Here is a 23,737-nt window from a genome sequence, read left to right on the forward strand (position 1 = left end):
CTAACCCCAGCCACGTCGACGCCCAGCTCCACCGGTTGACCTCAAAAGGACCTCTGGTATTGGTGAAAACTCATCATTCCGGAAACCACCGGTTTTTTTTTTCTGTTCACACTTTAGACTCTGGGTGCCACTTTTTTTATCAAAGAATTTGCTTTCATATTTTCAATCTACATCCACATGGGTTAAGCAAATTCCACCCCTCCCTGTGTGTGTGTGTGTGGGTGTGTGTGTGTGTGTGTGTGCGTATGTGTGTGTGTCTGTCTGTGTGTGCTTAAGGCCGTCTGCATGTTATCTATTGTGTAAATAGATAGGAACTCCCACTCACCGCTTTTAAGTTGTTCCGGCATGTGCGTGTCCCAGATCCTGCCAGCAGATAGTTTTCCCTGGAAGGTGGCCAGCCTGTATCCACCAACACACTTTCCTTTAGTTTAACCAAGGGAAGGTGGCATGTTTAAAGTAACTTCATTAATTCTTCTTTGTTCAATGATTTGTTTATCAGACGTGACATTGTTGCTGTGGAGAAACTTTTGCTTCCTGTCTTTTAAGAAGCGGCAAAGATCAAGGGAAAAAGCCCCAGAACTGTTTGATCAACTCCATATTTGGGCCTCATATCACAAACCGGAAGCAAACTGTCATCGGTGAGCTTTGAAAGGAATGTTTAACTAAGCCAAACTGCTCCCCGCAACACACACACACACGCGCACACACACACACACACACACACACACACACACACACACACACACACACACACACACACACACACACACACACCACACTAAACAGACACACTGACACGCATACACAAACACACTGCACAGGACACATACACACACACAACCTACACACACACACACACACACACACACACACACACACACACACCCTTCACACACACACACACACACACACACACACACACACACACACACACACACACCACACTAAACAGACACACTGACACGCATACACAAACACACTGCACAGGGCACGTACACACATACACAACCTACACACACACACACACACACACACCCTTCACACACACACACACACACACACACACACACACACGCGCACACACACACACACACGCACCTTAATGCATAGACATGAACTCACAAGTACACACACAAGTGCACAAACATACACACGCACACAAGCACATGCACACACGCCATTCACATATTCTGTTTGTTATGTCGTGAGGGAGAAAGGTGTGTTAGATTAATGATATGAATTGCTGAGGGTGTGTACAAACGTTTCCTCTTTCCCAGAGAACACTCTCTCACACACTCTCTCTCACACACATATATGAAGTCATAAACACCGGCTTCATAGTCACCAACTTTCAAAGGGTTTTTTTTTTTTTTATACCTGTAAATAAAAACCACGTGTCATCATTTTGTAATCTCATGATAGCCTGAAAGAGGCTGCCCAGTGTTATGAAATATGCCACGACCTTCTGCTGTAAAGAAATCTTGTAATTTGGCCCTGCTTCATAATCTTCACCTCTGCAAGGCATGTCTTATGAACTCTGCACAATGCCATTCATTGCTGCAGAAGGCCGCTGCCTTTGTGCAGTCACAGCTGTACTCTCAGCTCAGCTCTTAGCTGGGCCGATGCACAGGTTCTCTCATCCGGCATGCCCCGATGACTTCAGCTGAGATGTTTTTTTGCCGGTGCCCACACACAGCAACGTGAGACGGGGCTTTTCGGAGAGGGTGGACAGGAGGCCTAAATGGGAATTTTCTTTTTAAGCGTTATTCTTTTTATAATGTGCTCAATGCCGTAGTCTAAAGCGTGCAATGTGAGCAGAGTTAGTTAGAAGTGAAGAGATGGAGGGGGGTCTTTAAAAATGAAAAGAATAGTGTTTAGTTATGGTACTCACCCTAAAATAGATAAATTGAACCTCAGGGTGTGTTTGTGTGTGTGTTTGTGTGTGTGTGTGTGTGTCTGTCTGTGTTGGGTGTGTGTGTGGTTGTGCGTCTGTGTGTGCATGTAAGTACTTGTGTGTTCATGTCATTTAGGTGCGTCCTCTTCCTGAGTCTTCAACCTTTATGTCAGCCAATGCTTGTTAGTGGCCGTCAGTCCCTTCGCCATGGCAACCCAGACACAGCAGGCCTCCACCTGTCACTCTGTCTTACTGCACGGACCAGTGACGGCCCGCTTGCAATGGAGTCGGTGTGTCTGTGTCTGCGTGGGTGTCTGTGGGTGTGTGTGTGTTTGTGTGTGTGTGTGTGTGTGTGTATGTGTGTATGTGTGTGTGTGTGTGTGTGTGTGTGTGTGTGTGTGTGTGAGAGAGAGAGAGAGAGTGTGAGTGTGAATATACACTAGTCTATGTAAAGGGTTTTGGGAGGATTGTGAGTGTGTGAAGATGGGTGCATTTGTGTATTACCGTGCGCATGTGTGTGTGTGTGTGTTTGTTTGTTTTTGGTTGTTTGTGTGTGTGCGATTGTGTGTGTGTGTGTGTGTGTGTGTGCGTGTGTGTGTGTTTGTGCCTCTCGCCTTCCTACATCCTTAAGTTCTGCTTTCTCTAGCTCTCTTTCTCTCTCTCTCTCTCTCTATAATAAATAATTGTGACAAACACATTTCATTTCTTTCCTCATTTCACCAACACTCATATACACCTTTGATTTACATCTTTGTGGTGAACTTTTTCTCTCCGTCTTTCCTCCTTCTCCTTCTACTCGTACCCGTTCTTCTTGTTTATATTCTCCTCCTTGTTCTTCTCCTCTGGCTCCTACTCCGTGTCCCTCGCCTCATTCCGCCTCTCCTCCTGCTTCTTCCTCTCATCTTCCCTCTCTTTCTCCACCTCCTCTTCCTCATTCCTTCTTCCCCACCTCCTCTCCTCCTCCTCCTCCTTCTTCTCCTTCTCCTCTCATGTCTTCCCACAGTTCGGTGCGGCTGACCTTTTGTGTGCCTCTTTGTTCTGTAACTAGGCCAAGAGAGACCCGCTCATCTGCTTAGTGAACCAGCGAGACAATAGCACCTTCTCTGCCACCACTTGTGGATGTGTGTGTGTGTGTGTGTGTGTGTGTGTGTGTGTGTGTGTGTGTGTGTGTGTGTGTGTGTGTGTGTGTGTTTCTGTGCACGCACACGCCTGTGCATTTTCCTTGTTGGCATGATTGTGTGCTTTTGCATGCCTGTGTGTGTGTGTGTGTGTGTGTGTGTGAGTGTGTGTGTGTGTGTGTGTGTTGGTATGTAAGTGTGCATGACGTTTGTGTGCATGCTTGTGATTGTGTGCATATATCTGTGTATGCATTTGTGCGATTATGTGTGTGTATCTGTGTGAGTTCATGGTGTGCATGTGTGTGTGTGTGTGTGTGTGTGTGTGTGTGTGTGTTCACATGGCGTATGCAGCATATGGCGTCTCATGTTAATTCAGTGGTTATATCCTTTCTATTTCCTCATAGGGATTAGGGCCACACGTGAGCCACGGTCCCGACCATTACGTAACTCCAATGACCTGATGCCATGTGGCGGGAAGACGATGAGTCATGTGGATTATTCTGTTCAATTTCATTGTCTTACGTTGCTTGAATGGTGTCCTTTTGTCACATCACGTCCAGGACTCTGATAATCAAGGTGCATTCTGAATCTAAGAGGTCTTAGACTCATCAGCGTTTCAGTGACTCTCTCAGTACAGTGCACACAGTTTTGTTGATGGTCCAAAGTGGGGCGGCAAGGCCCCTCGCACAGGGTAACCAGACGTCCTGGTTTTACCGGGACAGTCCCGATTTTGAGCTGCGCGTCCCGACTCCGAGTCCCAGCGAAAGCTTGTCGGGACGCTAAAATGTCCCGGTTTCCACCGTCCACTATGAAATGTCCCCTTTTGTCCGCGATTACATAGCCAACGTGGTCTTATTATAGCCCGATCATTAACTAAAAACCACATAGAAAGATTAAAGCATCCAGCATATGATTTCAACAATGTGTGAGGGCACACGCAACAGGGATGCAGCGCTCGTCCATCCAGCGGATGAGCGCTGGGTGGACATTTCAGAAGCAGGGAGATTCCGTACAAAATGATGTCTAATTTGTCAGTTTGCCGTGTGTCTGCCTGTCACAACTGCTCCCGTTGAACTGATCTTTTCCATAATGAACAATGTAACTGACGAGAGGAACCGCATGACCGTTACACCTTAAAGGCGTTGCTTGTTACGCAGGCCAATTTTTATGGCACCTGTCGGCAATTCCACAGCAGCAGGCTAGTCAGCAAACAAATAGATTTTGGGGCAAATTCACTCCTCAAACAAATATGTGAAGGCTAATTTGAAGAGCGCTTGTCTTTGCGTTTAGGTCATGGAAATCTTATCTACCAAATCAAAATTTTCGGGGGGAGGACCCCCAGACCCCCCCCCCCCGTCCCTGACTGCGCCCCACCAACAAATTTCATCACCAGCTGCCACTGGTCCTACGTGTTGAAATTTAACTCAATATCGGCATCTATGACCTCACATGCACGCGCACTACGGTCACGCGCAAAGTGTCCCGGTTTTAGTTTCAGGAAATCTGGTCACCCTACCCTCGCAGGTTCCTCTGAATCCTTTGTGATTATCAGTTATTACAGCCCACCTCTAAGATAGCATGTTTTTCTTCTGATAGTTGTCATGTTCCTTTTCTGATAGTTAGCATGTTCCCCTTCCTGTAGTTAGCACGTTTGGATGATGAGCATGCTCTGATAGTTAGCATGTTCCTCTTCTGAGTTGGCACAGTCCACTTCTGAGTTAGCATGTTCCCCTTGTAATAGTCATTCTCCTGATAGTTACTACGTTTGGCTGCAAAATGTGCATGTTTCTCTACTGAAAGGTACCAGGTAACTCGAACTAACCGATAATTAGCATGTTTATCTTCTGATTGATAGCATGTTCCCTAGTAAGCATTTCTTTTTCCTAAGGCTTTATGTTACTCTACTGAGTTCTGAGGACATGTTTACTGATTTAATGTATATGGGTATTATTTAATAGCGCTAGGTTAACCCAAAGCCTAATCCTAACCTAGGGCAACCAGACGTCACCATTTGGTGACACGTGGCCCGTACTCATTGAAAAGGGTTACCAACTATCTGAAGGTAAACATGCTAACTTAGAAGGGAAACATACAAACAATCGGAAGAGGAACATGCAAACTATCAGAGGAGAAACATGCTAACTCTTGCTAAGAAGAGTAGCATGCTAATTTAGAAGGGGGACACGCTAACTCTGAAGAGCAAAGAGTTCCTACCCTATAGCACACTAGTGTATACCTAAAGTACAATTAATTGGACCAGCCTTAGGAATGCTACATTACACTCCAAGATACAAACTCTAAAAGAGAAACAACACTTACTGACATTCTTACCAAACGTTACTTAGGGCTGTCAAACGATTAGTATTGGTGAGTTAACTCACAATTAATCATTATTTTTTCTATTTAAAAATTTAACATGGGTTAATGCGTTTTTTTATTAATCAAATTAAAATAAGATTGCCTTAACGCGATATTATCGCACTAATTTTAACCCTTCTAACCCTAGTATTTTTGCATCTGGACATTGGAATTGTTAACATTTAGAAATATAGCATCACTATAAAGCCATAATAAGATATGTTATAATCAGATACACATCAAATGTAATCCGTTACAAACCGAACATCAAACACAATCTACAACAACAATGGCTTTGTACAAGACTGAGACAAGCGTATAAGTAAAGCAGCATATATTACTTGACTAATCAATAGACATTGCTGGCAGTCGACAATGGCTCTCTGCTCTCATCAATAACACAGAAGGTCAACAGCAGTCAATAACCATTATAGGTCAAAGGTCAGGTAGGGAAGTTTCTGTAAAAGATTAAAAAAATGACCTGATTGTAATTTGATTGTAAAAAGTATGTAGGATGTTTTTTATTATTATTATTATTACAGTAAAATGGTCGATCTGTATGCAACCCTTTCAAAATATGAATTGGTCCAACCCAATGCCATCCAAAAAGTGTGCTGTTGCAATAGTTCTGCCTTCCAACCTCAATCTTAATGTAACTGCAACTTCATCCATTCTCTTTTTGTTGGTTTATAATGCCAATTCCAACTGTGGTGATTGTTAAGAATGTAATATATGAGATATATGTATTGTACAAAGAATGAATATGCTTGAACGTAACACTCAAGCAATTGAGATGTCCTAGTTGCCATTACCATCATTTTTTGTATTTCATTACAAATGACCACATGTGTTTCATACATAGTAGTAGTTTTTCCTAGATGTCTGTATATATTGAAACATATAGTAACGTTATAAAACGTGACATCATTCACTATCAATTCACACAAATTGCACCTCTCCAAAAAAAAAGAAAAAGGAGAAATATGTAATACAGGGCCAAAAAAGTAAACCAATCTTTACCAGTGAACCAGAGTAAACTTTTGTTTTACAATTGTTTTACTACATTATCTTTTATTTTAACCCATGAGTTCATTGTGGGACCCCCCAGTTTGATGCCTCAGACCATCAGTGGCAATCAATATGCGTTAGAATTCCTGTGCCATTTCGTCACCATGGAGACCGCACACATCAGTCACATCAGCTGGCTGACACCCAAGATGACCCGTGGGACGGCGCAAAAAAAACCAGCTCTACCTCCAACGATCTTCTTTAAACCCTGAAGTCTGTGAGGATATGGTGACACCATCAATTCAGAGCTGTTTGTAGAGTTACAGTCCATTGTGTGATTTGTCAAATCATGTCACATCAATTGCTGGTGTCAGATCAGTCATACAAATGTAGTAGTAATCGCATCTAGAGGTTAAATAAAGACAGACCTCGGCCCCTTCGCTTTGTTGTAGCCTATGGTGTGAAAAGTATAATTATATTAAGAACGAAATCTACAAATGTATTCAAACACTACATCGGAAAGAATCTGGTGAAACACGTAAGGATTTCCGACTGAATTGGCAGTAGGCCTACAGCATTTGGTCAGGATACTGGTGGAACTTTTTAGCTGTGAATCATTGTATCAGGTCGGTGGAGCAGGAGGGTCGGGCAAAGAGAGTGACTCAAAGTGAAAGTAAACGCTGCAGGGCATTTACAAGAAATGACACAATTTACTCCCATGGACTATATGACACTGAGACTTGGATCTCAGTTTAATAAGTGGCTCACTGTTTGTTTTAAAGGGACACATGCGTGCACACACACACACACACACACACACACACACACACACACACACACACACACACGCACACACACACACACACACACACACACACACACATTGTGTTTGCATGACTGCTGCAATTTCCCATGCAGTTGTGCGGTGCTTACAGTCAGTCTTGATAAGACGCAGAATATTTGCAGCATTTATCACAGACCATTAAGTCAGAACAAGAGTGGCTTATTCTTACAGAAACTGTACTGTGTGTGTGTGCGTGTGTGCGTGTGTGCGTGCGTGCGTGCGTGCGTGCGTGCGTGCGTGTATGCGTGTGTGTGTGTGTGTGTGTGTGTTTCTGGAATGGTCTAGGTTTAATCAGGTGACAAGTTCCGCTTCTGTCAGGAGTTAAAAGTAACTAATTTGGCAAGCTGTGCACTGGTCCAATTAAATAAGAGGAATGGTTAACTAAGGTTGCTATCTCGGTTATATATGTTCTTTCTTAACAGTTTCGCTTTCACTTAGGTCCTCCACTCTCCTGGTTTGGTTAGGTGGCATGATTATAGTGCATTCTATGTGTGACATAATAAGGTCCCTCAATTGCAAAAATAAAAAGATTTTTTTCAAAGACAACATAATTGAATCCTAATTTAATGACACTCTCTTTGCAACAACAACCCTTGAAAACAACTCTGCTATTTGTCTAATGGTTCACCTTAATAACAGCCTGGTGATTGATTTACTTGCACTCTAGACACAGTCTACAGTCTTTTAAGACTCTCAAGTCAAAAATACTACCAAATAGAGTACCAGTGTAGTTTGTTGAATAATTAGCAGGGTGATTTTGGATGAACCTATCGCATATTCATTTCCATTCAATTCAATGGAAAGTCAGGAAAGTTGGCGCTGTGCCTGCTGGTGGGCCTCTGGTTTACTATGCGCATACCCCGGTCAGCGCGCTCGCTGAAGATCCAGGAGAGGCTTGCGCCGTCGGGGTCAAGGGTCATTTAGCATTTGACTAAGCTGTTAGTGGGGCATGCTGTGGACCTTCGAGGGGAGACTTAAAAAGTACAAAAGTAGAAACCGAACCACAGACAAAAGTACTAAAAGGTATGGTTAGGAATGGAAACCGTTTTTTTTTTGAGAAAAAGGGGATGGAAATGAATGGTACGGTCCGACGTTCTGCCCCCTCTCAGGCAACCCGGTTTGACGGACACAAAATGAGTGTGTGGCCGTAGCACGGCGTGGGGGAGGGGAGCCAGGGGGTTGAAATAGCTTCTAGAGTTATTCTGCTTCTGTGTTCCAAACCCACTCTCAGGTCATCAGGGCCTCAGACCGCCTGCCTACTGTTCCCAGGGTTTAAACCAAGCATGGTGACACTGCTTTTAGGTTTGATGCAGCCATGCCCTGGAGGAAACTACCAGAACATGAGGTCTGCCCCAACACTAGAAACTTCAACTTTTTTGTGGAACACATTTGCCTTCTTCTACTTTTATATCATGGCTGCTCTTATATAAATGAGCTTACCTTGCCTTATGGTTGGACATGGGATGGCCAGTCTGTGGGGTCTCTTGTGTATATGTTGACACACCAAAAGAAAACTCACAGGACTGTTGACCAGGGACCTCGTTTTTTTGTCATTAATGCTATAGCGATAGATAGATATTTATAGTCAGATGGATAGACAGAAAGACAGACAGACGGACAGATGGACAGCTCGACAGATAGACAGGCAGACGGACACACAGAAAGACAGACAGACGGACGGATCGATGGACATACTTCTTCCCAGTGTCGCACACTCACAACTTCACGACTGGCCGTGGCGTTATCGACGCTTGTGTGTCCCAGTAAAGTAGGACCACCACTGGACCACCATGGGGCTGTGAGAGGGGGGGGGGGGGGGGAGGGGGCAGGGCAGGCCAGTTGAACCCTGGTCCTGAAGTTGAAGCAAAGTCTAACCCTGCAACACCCACCCTTCCCTCCCCCACTTCCTGCCTAACCCCTGCTGCCCCGGCACTGCCTCCGTCGGTCTCCGCTTTACAAATAGGGGTGGGATGGGAAGGGAGGAGAGGGGTGGAGGGGCCGCATTGTCTTGAATTTTTCCTTCTCATGTTAGCACCCTTGGCCCCCGTGGAAATTTCTGCCCACACTGCGAAAGGACACACACACACACACACATACACACACACACACACAGACTAGACACACACACACACACACACACACACACACACACATACACCCACCCACACGCAGACTACATACACATGCACATAGACTACATACAAACACACACACAGACACACTACACATACACACACACACACACATACATTTTTAATGCACACACTCATTACACAAACACACATACACATTAAAAAGACACACAGACACAGACACAGACACGACACACACACACACACACACACACACACACACAGACACACACACACACACACACACACAGACACACACACAGACACACACACACACACACACACACACACAGACACACACAGTGAGCGTTGAGCAGCATCCCTCCTGCCCCCTCTCGTCCCCTGTCTTTTCGGATCACTTAACAGGACAATTGCTCCGTCCATCTTTTCTCTCTCGGGGCCATTGTGTCGCCACTCCTTGGCTGGGAGCGCCTGCGCTTTTATTGGATGGGAAGAAGAGCTGAGGGGGTGGTGGGGGGGAGGGGGGGGGGGCAGGGGGGCGGGGGGGCACTCATGTTTTCTCCCCTTTTAAGTATTGTCCGTCATGAAGGCGTTGCTACTGTTTCATTGCAGAAGGTCTGGGGCACCGAGGCAGTGTTAGAACAATTGGTCGCTCTCGGACCTGATGTGGTAGCGCGTCGTTGGGTTCCTTCCAGACGCATGTTAACACGCTTCCACATTATTAGCGTTTGTCTTTTTAAATATGTTCTCCGTGAACACACTGGTACTGTCTGAAACAAATTGGGCAAGCTGAGAAAGCGTTTGACGTTGTAGACATCATGTGTACAATACACAACATAAAACAGGCTTTAAACGTTTTCACCTCCGAAACAACGCGACAGGTGGCTTCGTAGCCTACCTCAGGAGTTCTGACCCGACCCAACATACTAGTTTGAGCCAGTCTCTGTACAAGTGACACACGATCCCAACAATAAATATTACCTTTGGCTTTAGAGCTGCAGGATATTTACTTACACTTTGGTAAAGTCTAACATTCAAGCGTCACAACAATCACATGCATTCTACAGTTGAAATCATGATTCAATGATAAACATTGCCGAAACATAAAGTGGGGTGTAAGACAAATGCGGTTATAAACACGCCTAAATACTCCCACACCCACAAGCACAAACACATATTTTTTGTCTTGAATGAAGTAAAGCCATTTGTAAATCCTCTGTGGCAGTCACCTCCATTTGGGACAGAGGGGGGGGGAGAGAGGATTTTAGGTTGGGGGGGATGGTAATAGAGCTGGGCTTTAAATACGTCTCTTCAGACATGTGCTTGATTCTTTAAAATAAACCTCTTATCTCTATCACTCATCTCAGCCCCCCTCACTGTGTTATTTTTTTCTTCCCCTCCTATTTTCTCCCTCTGTCATTCTCCCTCCCTCTCTCATCCTCCCTCTCTCATTCATCCTCCCTCTCTCATTCTCTCTCTCTGTCTTTCTCCCTCCCTCTCTCCTTCTCTCTCTCTCTCTGTTTCTCCCTCGTTCTCTCTCTGAGTTGCCCAGACTTGATAGCCATGGTGTGAGGGCATTGAAGAGCTTTAAAAGATGCTGACGCACTTGAAAGCTCCTGGGAGTGTAACTCCTTTGTTCACACACACACACACACACACACACACACACACACACACACACACACACACACACACACACACACACACACACACACACACGCACGCACTCAGCAACAGGCACATGCCTAAGGATAATCACACACACACACACACACACACATGCACACACACGCACGAGAAAGAGAGAGAAATGTACAATAAAGAGAATAAGAGAATAAAAGAAAGCACATACACAATATGTACACATGCCTCGAGGCTTGTTTGCGTGTGTTTCCGGCGACAGGGACCGTTGGCTATGTGCGTTAAGGGCTGCTATACTGCCGGGGTCTCATCTGCATGTCTTTACTCTGGTCCTCAGCAGTCGCCGTGGGGGTGGGGTGTGACTTCCTATCATAGAAAGGAACTATATGGTGCAAATGAATGGATGGATGTCAGGGTACGGGTCAGTGAGAAAGTATAGACCTCTGGTGGGAAATACCTGGAGACCCAGGAGGTAACCAGGTTCACACCTTACATGAAGGACGCTTCCTAGCAGATACGGGCAGTATAGCTGCAACGGCAGCGAGAAGGGGGCCGCAAAGTCTACGAGTAGTTGGGGTGTTTGAATTGACCCTCAACTGAAAGGTCTTGGCTAGTTATTTTTTGGACTCTTGTCTACTAGTAGCCATCCATGAGCAGGATGCCTTACCCCTAACTGTACATTCATGTATCTATGTATCTGAATTGAATCTCTATTGTCGCTTTGGATAAAAATGACCGATACATTGTAAACAGTTGTAAACACGTTGTGGGGTGGTTGGTTCATGAGTTCAGTCCTCCTGCCGACAGCAAGATTGCTTCTGACTTGTGCCCCACCCCCCCATGGGTGGTGTCCCCTCCACCCAGTGGGTGCTCCGGTGGAGCCTGCAGTTCATTTATCTCATGTAAAAGACAGTGAGCGTGGATTCCAGAGGAGGGTGGCACAGCATGGAGACCTCATTATGGGCTATCTCTAACACTGCATCTGTCTTCATCATTATGGATGTGCTCTCTCTGTCTCTCTCTCGCTCACTCTGTCTGTCGCTTTCTTTTTCTTTCTGCGTCATCACAACATCACAAGAGTCCCAGTAATGTCAAATAAGTGTTTCTGCTAAAGCCAATACTTATTAACTAAACTAACTAAACGAAACAATTTCTTTTTTTTGTATTTGTACACATTGAAACGGATAGAGACCGGTTCATATTTAATAGCAACTAAAACTATAAGTCCCATGTGTTTTGAATTCTACACAAAAATACAAGAACCAACAATAATTAAAAAAAGGGGGAAATAAAACGTTACAGCCAACCCTTTAAATAAGCCCCATGCTTGCTATGCTAGTGCATAACCGCGGCACAAACCTGCGACCGAGTCCTGGAACAGAGTTCTGGGTCACTCTCTTAAGTATTCCCCCACACCAAGCATGCGCCCACACAGGCCCTGTGTTTCAAGTCTGCGGTGTTTGGGGGGGCCCGGCGACTAACATCCGAAAGAATTAATGGAGGACACAACAGAAGGGTGGCGGGCCGATCACAAGGATCCGTTTCTATTGTTCTGGGGATCAATCATTATGAATCAATAGATTCTATAGGCCTCCATTGTGGTCATTGTCCACGGCGTGACCTCGAAGCTTGCAAACCCCCCTGAAACCTGGGTCAGAGGGGGACTCACACACAGGCAGAGCGGGATATTTTATGGCCAGTTACATCTACGTCTCTATCTCTCTCTGTGCGCCGGCGTGTTGGAGCTGCTTCAACTTGACTTAGCTTAATTTAGACTTTGATTTACACATGTGTGTGAGTGTGTGTGTTTGTGTGGTTTTTTTTGTTTGTTGTCGTGCGTTGGGGAGGCTGGACACACTCATGTAGCAGCGTTTTTCTTTTCAAGCCGCTAGTGATAACATTTCAGAAAGAGCATGACATAAATATTGTCTGATGATTATATGCTAGTTATAGGTTAGTATGGTTATGTAGCTTAAAGAAATTGCATAATCTATATCTTTACTATATAGCTTCACTATATGATTTGTCAGGCAAGGGCTTTTGCAAAACAACTGTTATTAGGAATTATTTAGAGTGTGCAAAAGTTTTACATGGACGATTGTTTCAATCTAATTATGGTGTTCACATGAATGTTTGAATTATTACCCTATAGGGAATTTGAAGTTGACGTCACACCATGTTATTACGCTATGGTTGAGCGTGCCATGTTAAGAGGCTGCCTCTTGTGGTCTTTTGGTCAAAAGTATGTTCCTGCAATGGAGGAGGCTGCAGTTTCAAGACTACTCTTTTCTGTCCAAGTACTTTTAGTTTAAAAAGTCCTTATAGTGTTCATTCCACCAAAATAATACTGAAACGGGAGCCTCCTCTATTGCAGGAACATACTAGTATGTTCTGAGTAGTATGACAGAACCAGACAGAACCTGTTGGTTCTGTCTCGTAAGATGGCGGCAGGCGTGACGTAACATTAAATTCTCTATTGCGAGTACAGGGAGATGTATCCATTCAACTGTAACGTGAACTCAGTAGCCAATGTGGTATATGGTTAGCATATAAACATGCTTAGCATTAATCCAACTTTGATCCTGCTGGTTACCCAATATTTAGTTGAAGAGAGCTAACTTCAATCATTGGCCCGACGTGTCACAGTTTGCTGAACATTCTGTGGGTCCAGCACTTAAAGCTAAAGAATGTATGTTTTGCTGAGCCAGAAGCTTAGTCCATTGGAAATTCAGGATGGCCATTCCTATTCGGATGCATCCCTTGGCCCCAACATAGAATTGTTTCATTCAAGATGGCTGACTGTCACGGAACTGCTAAAATAAGCACACATTTGTAGTCTGTAATCCATGTCTTCAGAGTTTAATGCTGGACCGTTTAAGTGGTAATATTCATGAACATGTGCTTTGGTAACGGTAATAACTACATCTCAGTGAGTATTGTTAAAAGGAAAAATATCTGTCTAAGTGATCAGACCAGTTGGAGTTGTAATGGTCCAAAAGTCCCATCCTGTGTCATGTGAAATATATTTATTTTTGTAATCGGTGCAGGGTACAAGGCTTGACATAAGTGCAATCACCTGCCATATCTTGCCACATACCCTTTAATTAATGATATATAGAATTACTTTCAAATGTACGTTGTAAAAGTTTACCTACATAGATAGGCTTCCTCCATCCAGCCAAACATGAAGGCCTAATTGATTGACTAAAACAGGCTAGCTGTCTTGTACCCATTGCAATATGATTATAACGCTATAGTAGGCCTAACTGTTACTTTGACATAGTTATCTTGTTGATATTGTAGAAAAGTTGTAGGTTACCTTGTAAGTTGTGGCGTGTACATTGCAACTTTAAAGCACAAGGACGCCTCTATTTTAGAAGCATATCAGCATTGCAATATAATATATTATATTATTAGTAATGTTTTATTTGGTCATCGTTAAGTTATTAAATTATTTTTTTTATTATTATTATTATTATCGGGAGACCTGTGTTGAAAAGTGCCACAGCGTTACCCATGCGAGACGTGCCAAACAAAGTTTTCATTAGCCTTGGTCAAGCTCGTTGATATACGGTATTACATACGTCCCACTAACTTACAGCTATCTTCAGTCCTCTCGATATGTAGTCCTCTGCACATAAAACATCCCGTGCATTCTGTACAAGCCCTATACCGTTAGGTTTTGCCATGCAAATTAGGTTTGCGTTTCAATGCAAACCTAATACAAAAAACATTTGCATAACATGAAGTGTAACATAAAGTGTTAGTAAACCGAAGCACGTTTCTTATTCCACACGGTTTTCTTTCAAGACACATTGTAGGCTATTTGCCTATTCCAAATTGACCAAAAAATGTCGTTATCCTTAATTAATTTAGAGAGACGAACATGTCAATTACATTCATGGATTATGTCTGTGTTTTAAAGCTGACTGTACTTTCTGTACTTTAGCTCACTGCATTTTTTTTTGTCGCTGGCCTTTGTTGACAGTGGTTGTTATCGGATTTCTAGTCTCCCAATTCCTTATACGTGGACGTTAATGTATTAAACAAGCATCAATCCAGCCCGGCTTCCTTTTTATTCTCCGTACTGTAATCGGCAGGCGTCTCGCAGGCTATGTGTGGGGCCAGGCAGATAAGGGGCTTTAAGACAGGGAGTGGAGATAGTTAGATAGTTTGGAGGAGGGGTGAGAGGAGGAGTGCGACTAGTGGTGTGTGGCCTTGCACTAACTTATCTCGTTGTAGAGAGAGAGCGAGAGAGAGAGCGAGAGAGAGCGAGAGAGCGAGAGAGAGAGAGAGAGAGAGAGAGAGAGAGAGAGAGAGAGAGAGAGAGAGAGAGAGAGAGAGAGAGAGAGAGAGAGAGAGAGAGAGCAGTAGGACGTACTCGGAAAACGGCATACTGCAACCTCATGCTCTCTAAAGATCTGGCGAACCGGCACCACTGAAACAGAATAAGATCCACCATCGGGAACAACGACACAAAGCCACCCCGAAGCAGAGAAATAACGGATGATAATAGGGAATAGTTCGGGCTACTTTATTTATTTACAAGTCCTCAAAGGTAGAAACAAGAGTCGCGGTTCAGTCTGTGAAAGATTAACTAGCAAATATATTTAGCCTAGAATAATGTCGAACTCCAACATATGAGGGTTATTAAAGCTTCTGCCAAACAGACAGAGTGAAACTTTAAAGCAACAGGAGTGAAGCGATTGAGCCGAACGGAAATGGAACCGCAGTTGATTTGCTGTGAAGTGGATAGTTTTCGGAGGGCCTACCTCGACAGCAACTTGCTCAATGATAGAGTTCTACATGCGTTGTTACGAGCAGAGGACTACTATCTACCAGCCACAAACTATTTCAAATGCGTCCAAAAAGAAATCGCACCGTACATGAGAAGAATAGTTTCGACTTGGATGTTAGAGGTGAGTTGGGACACTGTGAACTAAGTAGAACGCTATCTAGGAATGTATGCATGTCGCTAATTGTGACCCTGTTGATGCACAGTGATGTCAAATCACCCAATACGTTACTCCTAGGCTATATTCTTGTTTTTGTGTGTCAACAACTATAAACCAAAGAGGTAGGACTCTTAAATCAATGAAATGACCGCTTGGCAGCATTAGACATTTCAACAATTTAATGTCATGTTTTAAGCTCACTTCATTTATTCGATCGTTTAGGACAAATGTTTATGATGCTCATCAGTATGGTTTTCCAAACAGTAAAGTTCCACACTTTTGTTTGAAAGTCCATTAGAGACTTTTAACACGCTGAAGCTCGAAGCTACCGTGGTGTTTTTTTTTTTTTTTCTTCTTCCTCGAGACCACGCGCTGCAAGCCTTTGTGTGTTCATTCATGAAGACGCCTGCGCGAGCCAGTCCTTACAGATCCATTCTCAACTTTGTGTTCTCGTCGAGGAGCAGCTAGGGCCTATCAGGCCTATCGCTTGATCACACAACGGCGTGGTAGCGCGATAAAACATATGCCACGGCTAAATCTCGTCGTGTGATTCGTTCAACATCTGGTGTCTTATAATAATATAATAAAACACCTTATCTTATTATATAATCTTTTTGTTACACATTGCATATAATTTGGTAACATGAAAGAGAACTGATTCAACTAGCCTCAAACCAATAAAAAATAACTTATATGGGTGCAGTTACTCATTTTATTATTGGTTTTATGACATATTTTCCAGGCAAACAGCGTTGAAGCCTTTTATAGCAGATGAATAAAGTTTAATATCTGATTATTTTTAATAATAAATAGCAAAGTGTTATCTTTTGGCAATATAATTATTACCTTCAAATAAAAAGTGAATAAAGGCGTTTTTGTTGACTCATGTTCACTACTGGTTGTAGTGAAGTAAAATCTAAACATACAAAAAGGTACTTTTTGTTTCACATTTGCATACAGGTCAATCCAGATTCAGTACATAGGCCTGAAGCAGTGTGGTTTTAGTTCTGTCCAATTAGCATACACTTCCATGGGAGGATGTCAGACCTGGCTAGTCTCGTTCACATTCTCTCAGCCCTGCTTTTACCATCTAGTCAAGCCCAAAAAGCAATTTATGGACAAAGTCAATTATCACTGATCTTTGACAGTATATTGCCTCAAAGACTGCATTTTTCAGACTGGCTCCACACTAGGCGGCTACGGCTTTGGTCAGGGCTTAGTTTGCTGCCACCCAAAGGCTCAACCTTTTTTAACAGACTTTTGTCTGAATGAGCAGCAGGAGCAACATGGCCAGTGAACGACCACCTGTAGATGGCAGCAAATACTATGACGCTTCCTTTGTGGGGAGAAAAATAAAATATTTTTTATTAAACTTGTATTATTTCCATAATGCAGAACAGGGATCTGCATCACGTCGTCCATTTTCAACTATCAACGTTGACTCAGACAAGTTCAAAACCGTTTTGAACCGATTCAACTTCATTTTCTCTTCAGGTCAATAAGTACTGGTTTTCTGCAAGGGCAAACATTGTAAATATTAACAGGTTTTCAGAGTTCCTCAATCTCTTACCACACACACTAGGAGCAACAATCAACAGGTATTTTACTACCTCCTCCTCCTCCTTCTTCCGGCAGGTGTGTGAGGAGCAGAAGTGTGAGGAGGATGTCTTCCCGTTGGCCATGAACTACTTGGACCGCTTCCTCTCTGTGGAGCCCACCAAGAAGGGACACCTCCAGCTGCTGGCAGCCGCCTGCATGTTCCTGGCCTCCAAGATGAGGGAAACCATCCCCCTGACTGCCGAGAAGCTCTGCATATACACAGACAACTCTATCTCGCCCGGGCAGCTGCGGGTATGTTTCAAACACCAAACCCTGTCGCATGTATCGGTTCAGCTCACACAACCTGTGCTCCTGAGTGACATCTCGCCTCAGTAATAGTACTAAGTAGTATAGGTTTGTGGTAAAAAAAAATCTGAAAACATGAATGACTAGTTGGCCATTTTGTTGTATTCAATACAATTGCAACTCATTTATTTATTTATTTATCTATCTATTGATTTATCATTAAACACTGATGCTCTTGTGTGAAGGATTGACAAATGTCCTTCTTTTTAATGATGTTATACATTTTTATGCATCAAGTGTCGGTTGGCCTTGGAGTGATCTCCACCACTTCTCAAAGTATTCATACTGCTATGTTGCTATGCCATAATTTGCCTAATCCCAGAATATCCAATGAACCAAATTTAACCCATGCTTAACTTGTGTTAAACTCTATAGAGAGCTCAGCAGTGTACAGCTATAGGTTGAAGTCTGCACAGGAAACCAGGCCACATTCGGTTTCATTTTAAGTGTATGGCATTTTGGGTCGTAAATCTCCGAACTTTAAACATTGCCGCTGCAGTTTGAAGCAGCCGACATTATCTGTTCAATCTGTAGCACAACCCACATAGCATCGTAAGCAACAGGGCGTTAGAAGCAGGCCGGTCGGCTTGAATGTGTAGCATGGGTGGGAATGAGGTGGAGGAAGGGGGGGGGGGTTCTAACACATGCATATTAAATCATTCGATGCAATTTAGGACTAAAGCAAGAGACGGCCAATGTTATTTTTTATCAACTAGGCGATAGACTCAGAACGTGGTGTATTATCATGACAGTTTACCTCTGACATTGGAAATGGTCTGTAAACGGTATGTTGGTGCCAGGAAGCAATACAAACATGAAAACCATAAAACATAACTGTGTATTTATTGCATTTGGTTTATGTCAGTCAAAAAATGTAGCTACAATTACATCTTGGAGTCAACCACCTAGCCATGCTAAGTTACGTTGCCTCATCACCGGGGGAAGGGGGGGGTTGTGATGAAAACCCTGAAAGCCTATTGGACAGAGAGCATCTGGCCCTCTAGTGTTCATTGGATGTCTCTGCATTATAGCAGAAGTCTCTTTGGCTGCTACCTTTATTCACACCCATACGGTGTTCATTCCTCTCCTAGCAAATGGAGCTGCTGGTTCTGACCAAACTGAAGTGGGACCTGGCCTCTGTGACGCCACTGGATTTCCTCGACCTCTTCATGTCCCGGCTGCCAATCAGAACGGAGAACAGGCCCATTCTCAGGAAGCACGCTCAGACCTTTGTGGCCCTCTGCGCTACCGGTATGCATCCACAATGCAATGTGTTTATTGGGCCAACTGTCTTTTTTATTTTTGACCCAATTTCGTAATTTTCTATTTCATGCTTTTCTGTTTTTCAACCTGGCCCCTAGTACTTAAATATTAGCCTAGTATTTGTATAAATATAAGTAAGATTCATTATTATAGAGAATATAGTATATAAAGTATTAACCTTACATATTATTTTATTCAATGTATAGAAAAATAAACAGGTTTAACGGGACATCATTTGATAAATAAACAGATGATGTCACCCAGATGTGTTTATTCATACCGTTCTCCTCATTCCAGATGTCAAGTTCATCGCCAGCCCACCCTCCATGGTTGCTGCGGGCAGCCTGGTGGCATCGGTGAAGGGCTTGCAGATGAGGATTGTGGGTAATGCCATGACAGCACAGAATCTGACTGAGAACCTGGCGCAGATCATCAGAAGTGATCCGGTGAGTTTAGCACTTTACAGTCGGCCATTTTCTTTGACAATCACAGTGGATACTATTTAAAGACTTACTATACACAGCCAATCAAGATAAAGATAAAGCTACATAGCATCTTATTATTACATGCATTTGATTATTCAAATACATTTGATGTAATGTTACTATTATATTTATAATGTGGTTATTCATTTGTATGAACAACACTGGTCTAGAGTTTAGGGAGGGTTTTTTGCGTTCTTTCTTTACCGTACAAAATATTATTCAAGCCCTTTCAAAATTACCTTTTTTAATCAGATAAAACGGCACCTTCTTACTTCAATTTCCATGGTTCAAGGTTTTAAACCTCTTGATGTCACTAAGCTCAGAAGAGAATGTGGAGTGTAGTTATTTTTAAAGAAAGAGCTATCATATTCCAATATATTTCCCAAACTAATTTACATATTAATGGAGGTTGACCTGGTTACTGGTGAATTATACTAAATCTCTCCCTCTCGCTCTCCCTCTCTCTCTCTGAAGGACTGTTTGAGGGCATGTCAAGAACAAATTGAGTCGCTGTTTGAAATGAGCCTATGCCAGGCCCAACTACAGACTCAGCAGCCCCACTCGGGAACCACGGCAACCAAGGGTGTGATGGACGGTGAGAGCCAGGAGCTTTCGGCCACGCCCACCGACGTCCGGGACGTCAACATCTGATTGGATACCGTCTCTCGGTGACAGAGTTTCCACGGATGCGGCTCATTGGGAGAAGAAGAGAGGGATAGAGAGAGACGTTTGGACTTCTAAAACTAGGTTAATCTTTTCTATCTCAGGCACACTTAAAAGTGCAGGGAAAGGATTCGCTCAATAGTTTTGCTACAACCTCTCTCCATTCTCTCCACTCCCTAAAAGAGCCACCGCAAAGACAAATATACGTTAACGAAAAGTTATGTTATGGAATTATAGAGTCCGAGAGAGGTCGTCCTCCTCTGTCATGAGTTTCTCCTATTTATCCATGCGAGCAGTTTGACCTATGTGTGTTAGAAAAACCAATAGCCATATGGACTGGTAAAACGAAGAAAATGCCGGAGAGGAGGTAGAACGAAGACATCGATGCCAGCCGCATTGCGGACGCCACTGAAGAACCAGACCTTGGTCTGCTCGGCAGTACAAAGATTAAGCTACAAGAGAGAAGGACTTTTATTTTGTATTTTTGGATCAAATGATAAAGGTGGTCCTATACACCTGCTGTGTAATAGAGAATGTGCAGACTTGGCCAGTAGTGTTTGGCATTACGAGGTAATGTGAGCGTGGAAGTGGATGAAAGATAAAAAAAAATATAACTGCCGTGGAATATAAAGAAAAAAACGCAAAAATAAAAATAACAATGAAGCCTTAGTTTATTGATTATCGTTAGATTTATTCAAGGCCTTGGGTACAAAATTAGAGCTTTTGTAATGGATGACAGGTGATGGAAACCTTGCTATTTTGAGATGTTATCGGCGCATGAAATCGTTTATGACTTGTATCCGTGTATGTATGATGATGAAGATGTGTTCTGGACTTTGTAAACACACTACCAGGTTGAAAAGTACATTCCTATGTTTACCTCAGAACACAAGGAAATATATGTATTTTTACATTGAAATTATGGCCTGTGCATTTTTTTTTTATTATTGACTCATTTTTTAAAATGGGTATCATGGACTGAACATCAAAATAATATGATGAAAGTGGTCATTCCAAAGTTCTGATGATTCTGATGATGAATACACCAGGGCAAATACAGGAAACTTTACTTTTTCTAAGGTTCTCAATGGCATAACTGCTGTCAAAGGGACAGGGACATGAAATTGCCATGGGTTAACTATATCTTATTCATTTGAGCCAAAAAAAATATCAAATTTGGGTGAGCTAAAAAAAAAAAGACAGAAGTTATCACTGCCAAACTATGAGGGAGTGTTCTTTTCAATGGGCTGATACAGAAGGGCCATGAGATTGGGTCAGATTGTCTTTTAGCCACTGTTAAAATTTGTTTAAACTGAATGTGCATTATTGGATGGGGAAGCGCCATGTGTTGCATCAATTGATAAGCTGACCTCAGTCTTTGAACTGCTCCAGTAAGGAGCACAATTGCCTCAGCTGTCCTACCATATATTAGCTCAACTGTGTAGGTTAAAGTACGCAAACCAAAACATATAATTCATGCTCATCATAGCATTAATGTGCTCGGAGAAAGGCTCAGAACTTGAGGAGGCTAAAGCAATGGTTTTCAAACCTTTTTTGTGTATGCTCATTTTTTTTTTAACTATCTAAGATTGATGCAAATAAACACATGCCATTATTTTCTAAACACTGGTCTATAGTTCACTAACAGCTCTCAACATGTCTGTTTTGCATTGGTATCTGAAATCTGCAATTGCCCAGGGACAGTTAGAGAGTATGTGTACACATCATAAGCCTAAGCCCTCCAGTTATGCAAATCTTGAACTTTGGGGATTTCCGCTATTCAAATAGGCCCAGGAATGTATATGATACAATTTAAACAAAGTTCAGTCTTTTCTGAAGAACCAATAAAGAAAGCTCAAAGGGAAAATTTAAATACATCCATGAAGATGAAAAAAAAACTCATAGGCCATATTTTGAGTCCTTCCGAGATGGAAGGTAGGAGGGGGAAAAAAAGAAAAAAAATAGGAAATAAAATAAATTTATAATAAAAGGGGTTACTTAATAAAACATTTCCAACGTCAAAACAGTTATTCCTCAATGCTCTTCGGTGTTAAGGCCTCCTAATATATTCGAAGTTCTTCCCTTCAAGTAACATTCATTGATTCTAAAGTCAATAGGCAGGTTTTACTAAAAGCCTGAGAAAAGTACTAAAATGCCCATGTGTATCCCCCCTAAGTTATTTGTATACTGTTGGCTGCTATTTGGGGGGGGGGGTTCTGTTTTGGGAAAACAAAATTCCTATTCTGTTAAAGGTGTTCAACAGATTTTTTAAACTGAAACACAGCAAGAACAACAATCATGTTGTTCTGCTGGATAAAGTGCTGTAGCATTCCCAGCTGGACTTTATTCAGACTTTAATTAGCGATGCACTCCATAAAGATGACTGATGGCCCATGGTGCGGTATCAAACATACACACCACAGATACACCGTAAGAGCTGTTCGCCTTCCAGCTAGGTGCTATTAAAAGGATGAACAATGCTTCATATGTTTTGTGAACAGTTCTAAGCATGAACAAACGTGTTCACCTCTTAAACCTTCCTTTCCGTCTGAGTCGCGCACCGAGAGACGGCAGGTAAACGTCTCTGTAGCCTTTCAAAATAAAGGTCCCACAACAAAGTGCAAGTAAAATTCGCTATGAATATTAATCAGAAACATATTTAGGGCACCATACAAATTTGAATGAACAAATGTGATATCCAAGGCACTATAAACCAATCTCAATAATATAAAATATGATAAAACAAAATTATATGGGTCATTTACAAGTGCTAACAAAGAAAAGAGAATGTTTGCAACTGTATTCAAATGTAACTTTGTGGGGAGGGTGGAGCCTATCTCCACACACATTCATACCTCTAAATCTTGATTATGGCATATGGCAGTATACTGTTGTGTTTGAAACTGAAGTAAGTGGTTGATATTTTCCACACTAAATGAGCTTCAACTAGGCTAGGTAATGGGAAAAATAATAATTTGGCGGTTGTTTGATACAGGATATCCAATGAGTTGTGACAGTCTACTGTCCACTGACCCGTGGCATCTTGTAGTGAGAACCTTCACCCCTAACCCTTTCCCACGGTTGCTGTAATGAGAACACAGTCCACGAGCACTGTACACATCTGACTGGAACAGAACATGTTTTCTCTGTGGATCCGGCTGGGGGGTAGACTGTAGCCCCCTCAGCAGCTGAGATGAAGCAAAGACCTCAATAGAGAAAGCAACAGTGTTTTGTAGAAAAACACAACCTTAAAATACTACCCATACACATCCAGTCAGACCTTCTCCACCCTAGTGGGGGAATTTCCTCTGAGTCCCATCGACCTGGGCCTGAGCCAGCATTGGAACTATAGAAGAACAGCATTAGCCCTGGCTGTGTGCCGCGTCTACCTGCCAGCACCTGTCAAGAGTAGTCCAACATGTTCAGCCACGAGCGTTCCACCCTACCCTGGAAACAAGAACATAATAAAAGGCTTATCATGAAAAACAGTGGCAGAGGCAAACAGAGGCA

At 42.8% G+C, this 23,737-nt stretch overlaps 1 protein-coding gene across 1 annotated transcript; it reads left to right on the plus strand.

Moving 5' to 3' along the window:
• The first annotated feature begins 15,266 nt into the window (after window positions 1-15,266).
• On the plus strand, window positions 15,267-22,159 carry LOC311357543 (G1/S-specific cyclin-D1-like). Its single transcript, XM_084477521.1, has 5 exons — window positions 15,267-15,875; window positions 17,547-17,762; window positions 18,908-19,067; window positions 19,377-19,525; window positions 20,039-22,159. The coding sequence occupies exons 1-5, from the start codon at window positions 15,678-15,680 to the stop codon at window positions 20,213-20,215; spliced, it is 900 nt and encodes a 299-aa protein (XP_084333647.1). The 5' UTR covers window positions 15,267-15,677; the 3' UTR covers window positions 20,216-22,159.
• The last annotated feature ends 1,578 nt before the right edge of the window (window positions 22,160-23,737 follow it).

This window comes from Micromesistius poutassou (genome assembly GCF_964030765.1).
Source record: "Micromesistius poutassou genome assembly, chromosome: 13".
Lineage (NCBI taxonomy): Eukaryota > Metazoa > Chordata > Actinopteri > Gadiformes > Gadidae > Micromesistius > Micromesistius poutassou.

Excerpts from the sequence above, each read along its gene's own strand:
- LOC311357543 (XM_084477521.1), top strand. The coding sequence starts at position 15,678 with ATGGAACCGCAGTTGATTTGCTGTGAAGTGGATAGTTTTCGGAGGGCC. Across the intron at positions 15,876-17,546 it reads TTTCGACTTGGATGTTAGAG|GTGTGTGAGGAGCAGAAGTG; the intron begins GTGAGTTGGGAC and ends TTCTTCCGGCAG. Across the intron at positions 17,763-18,907 it reads TCTCGCCCGGGCAGCTGCGG|CAAATGGAGCTGCTGGTTCT; the intron begins GTATGTTTCAAA and ends TTCCTCTCCTAG.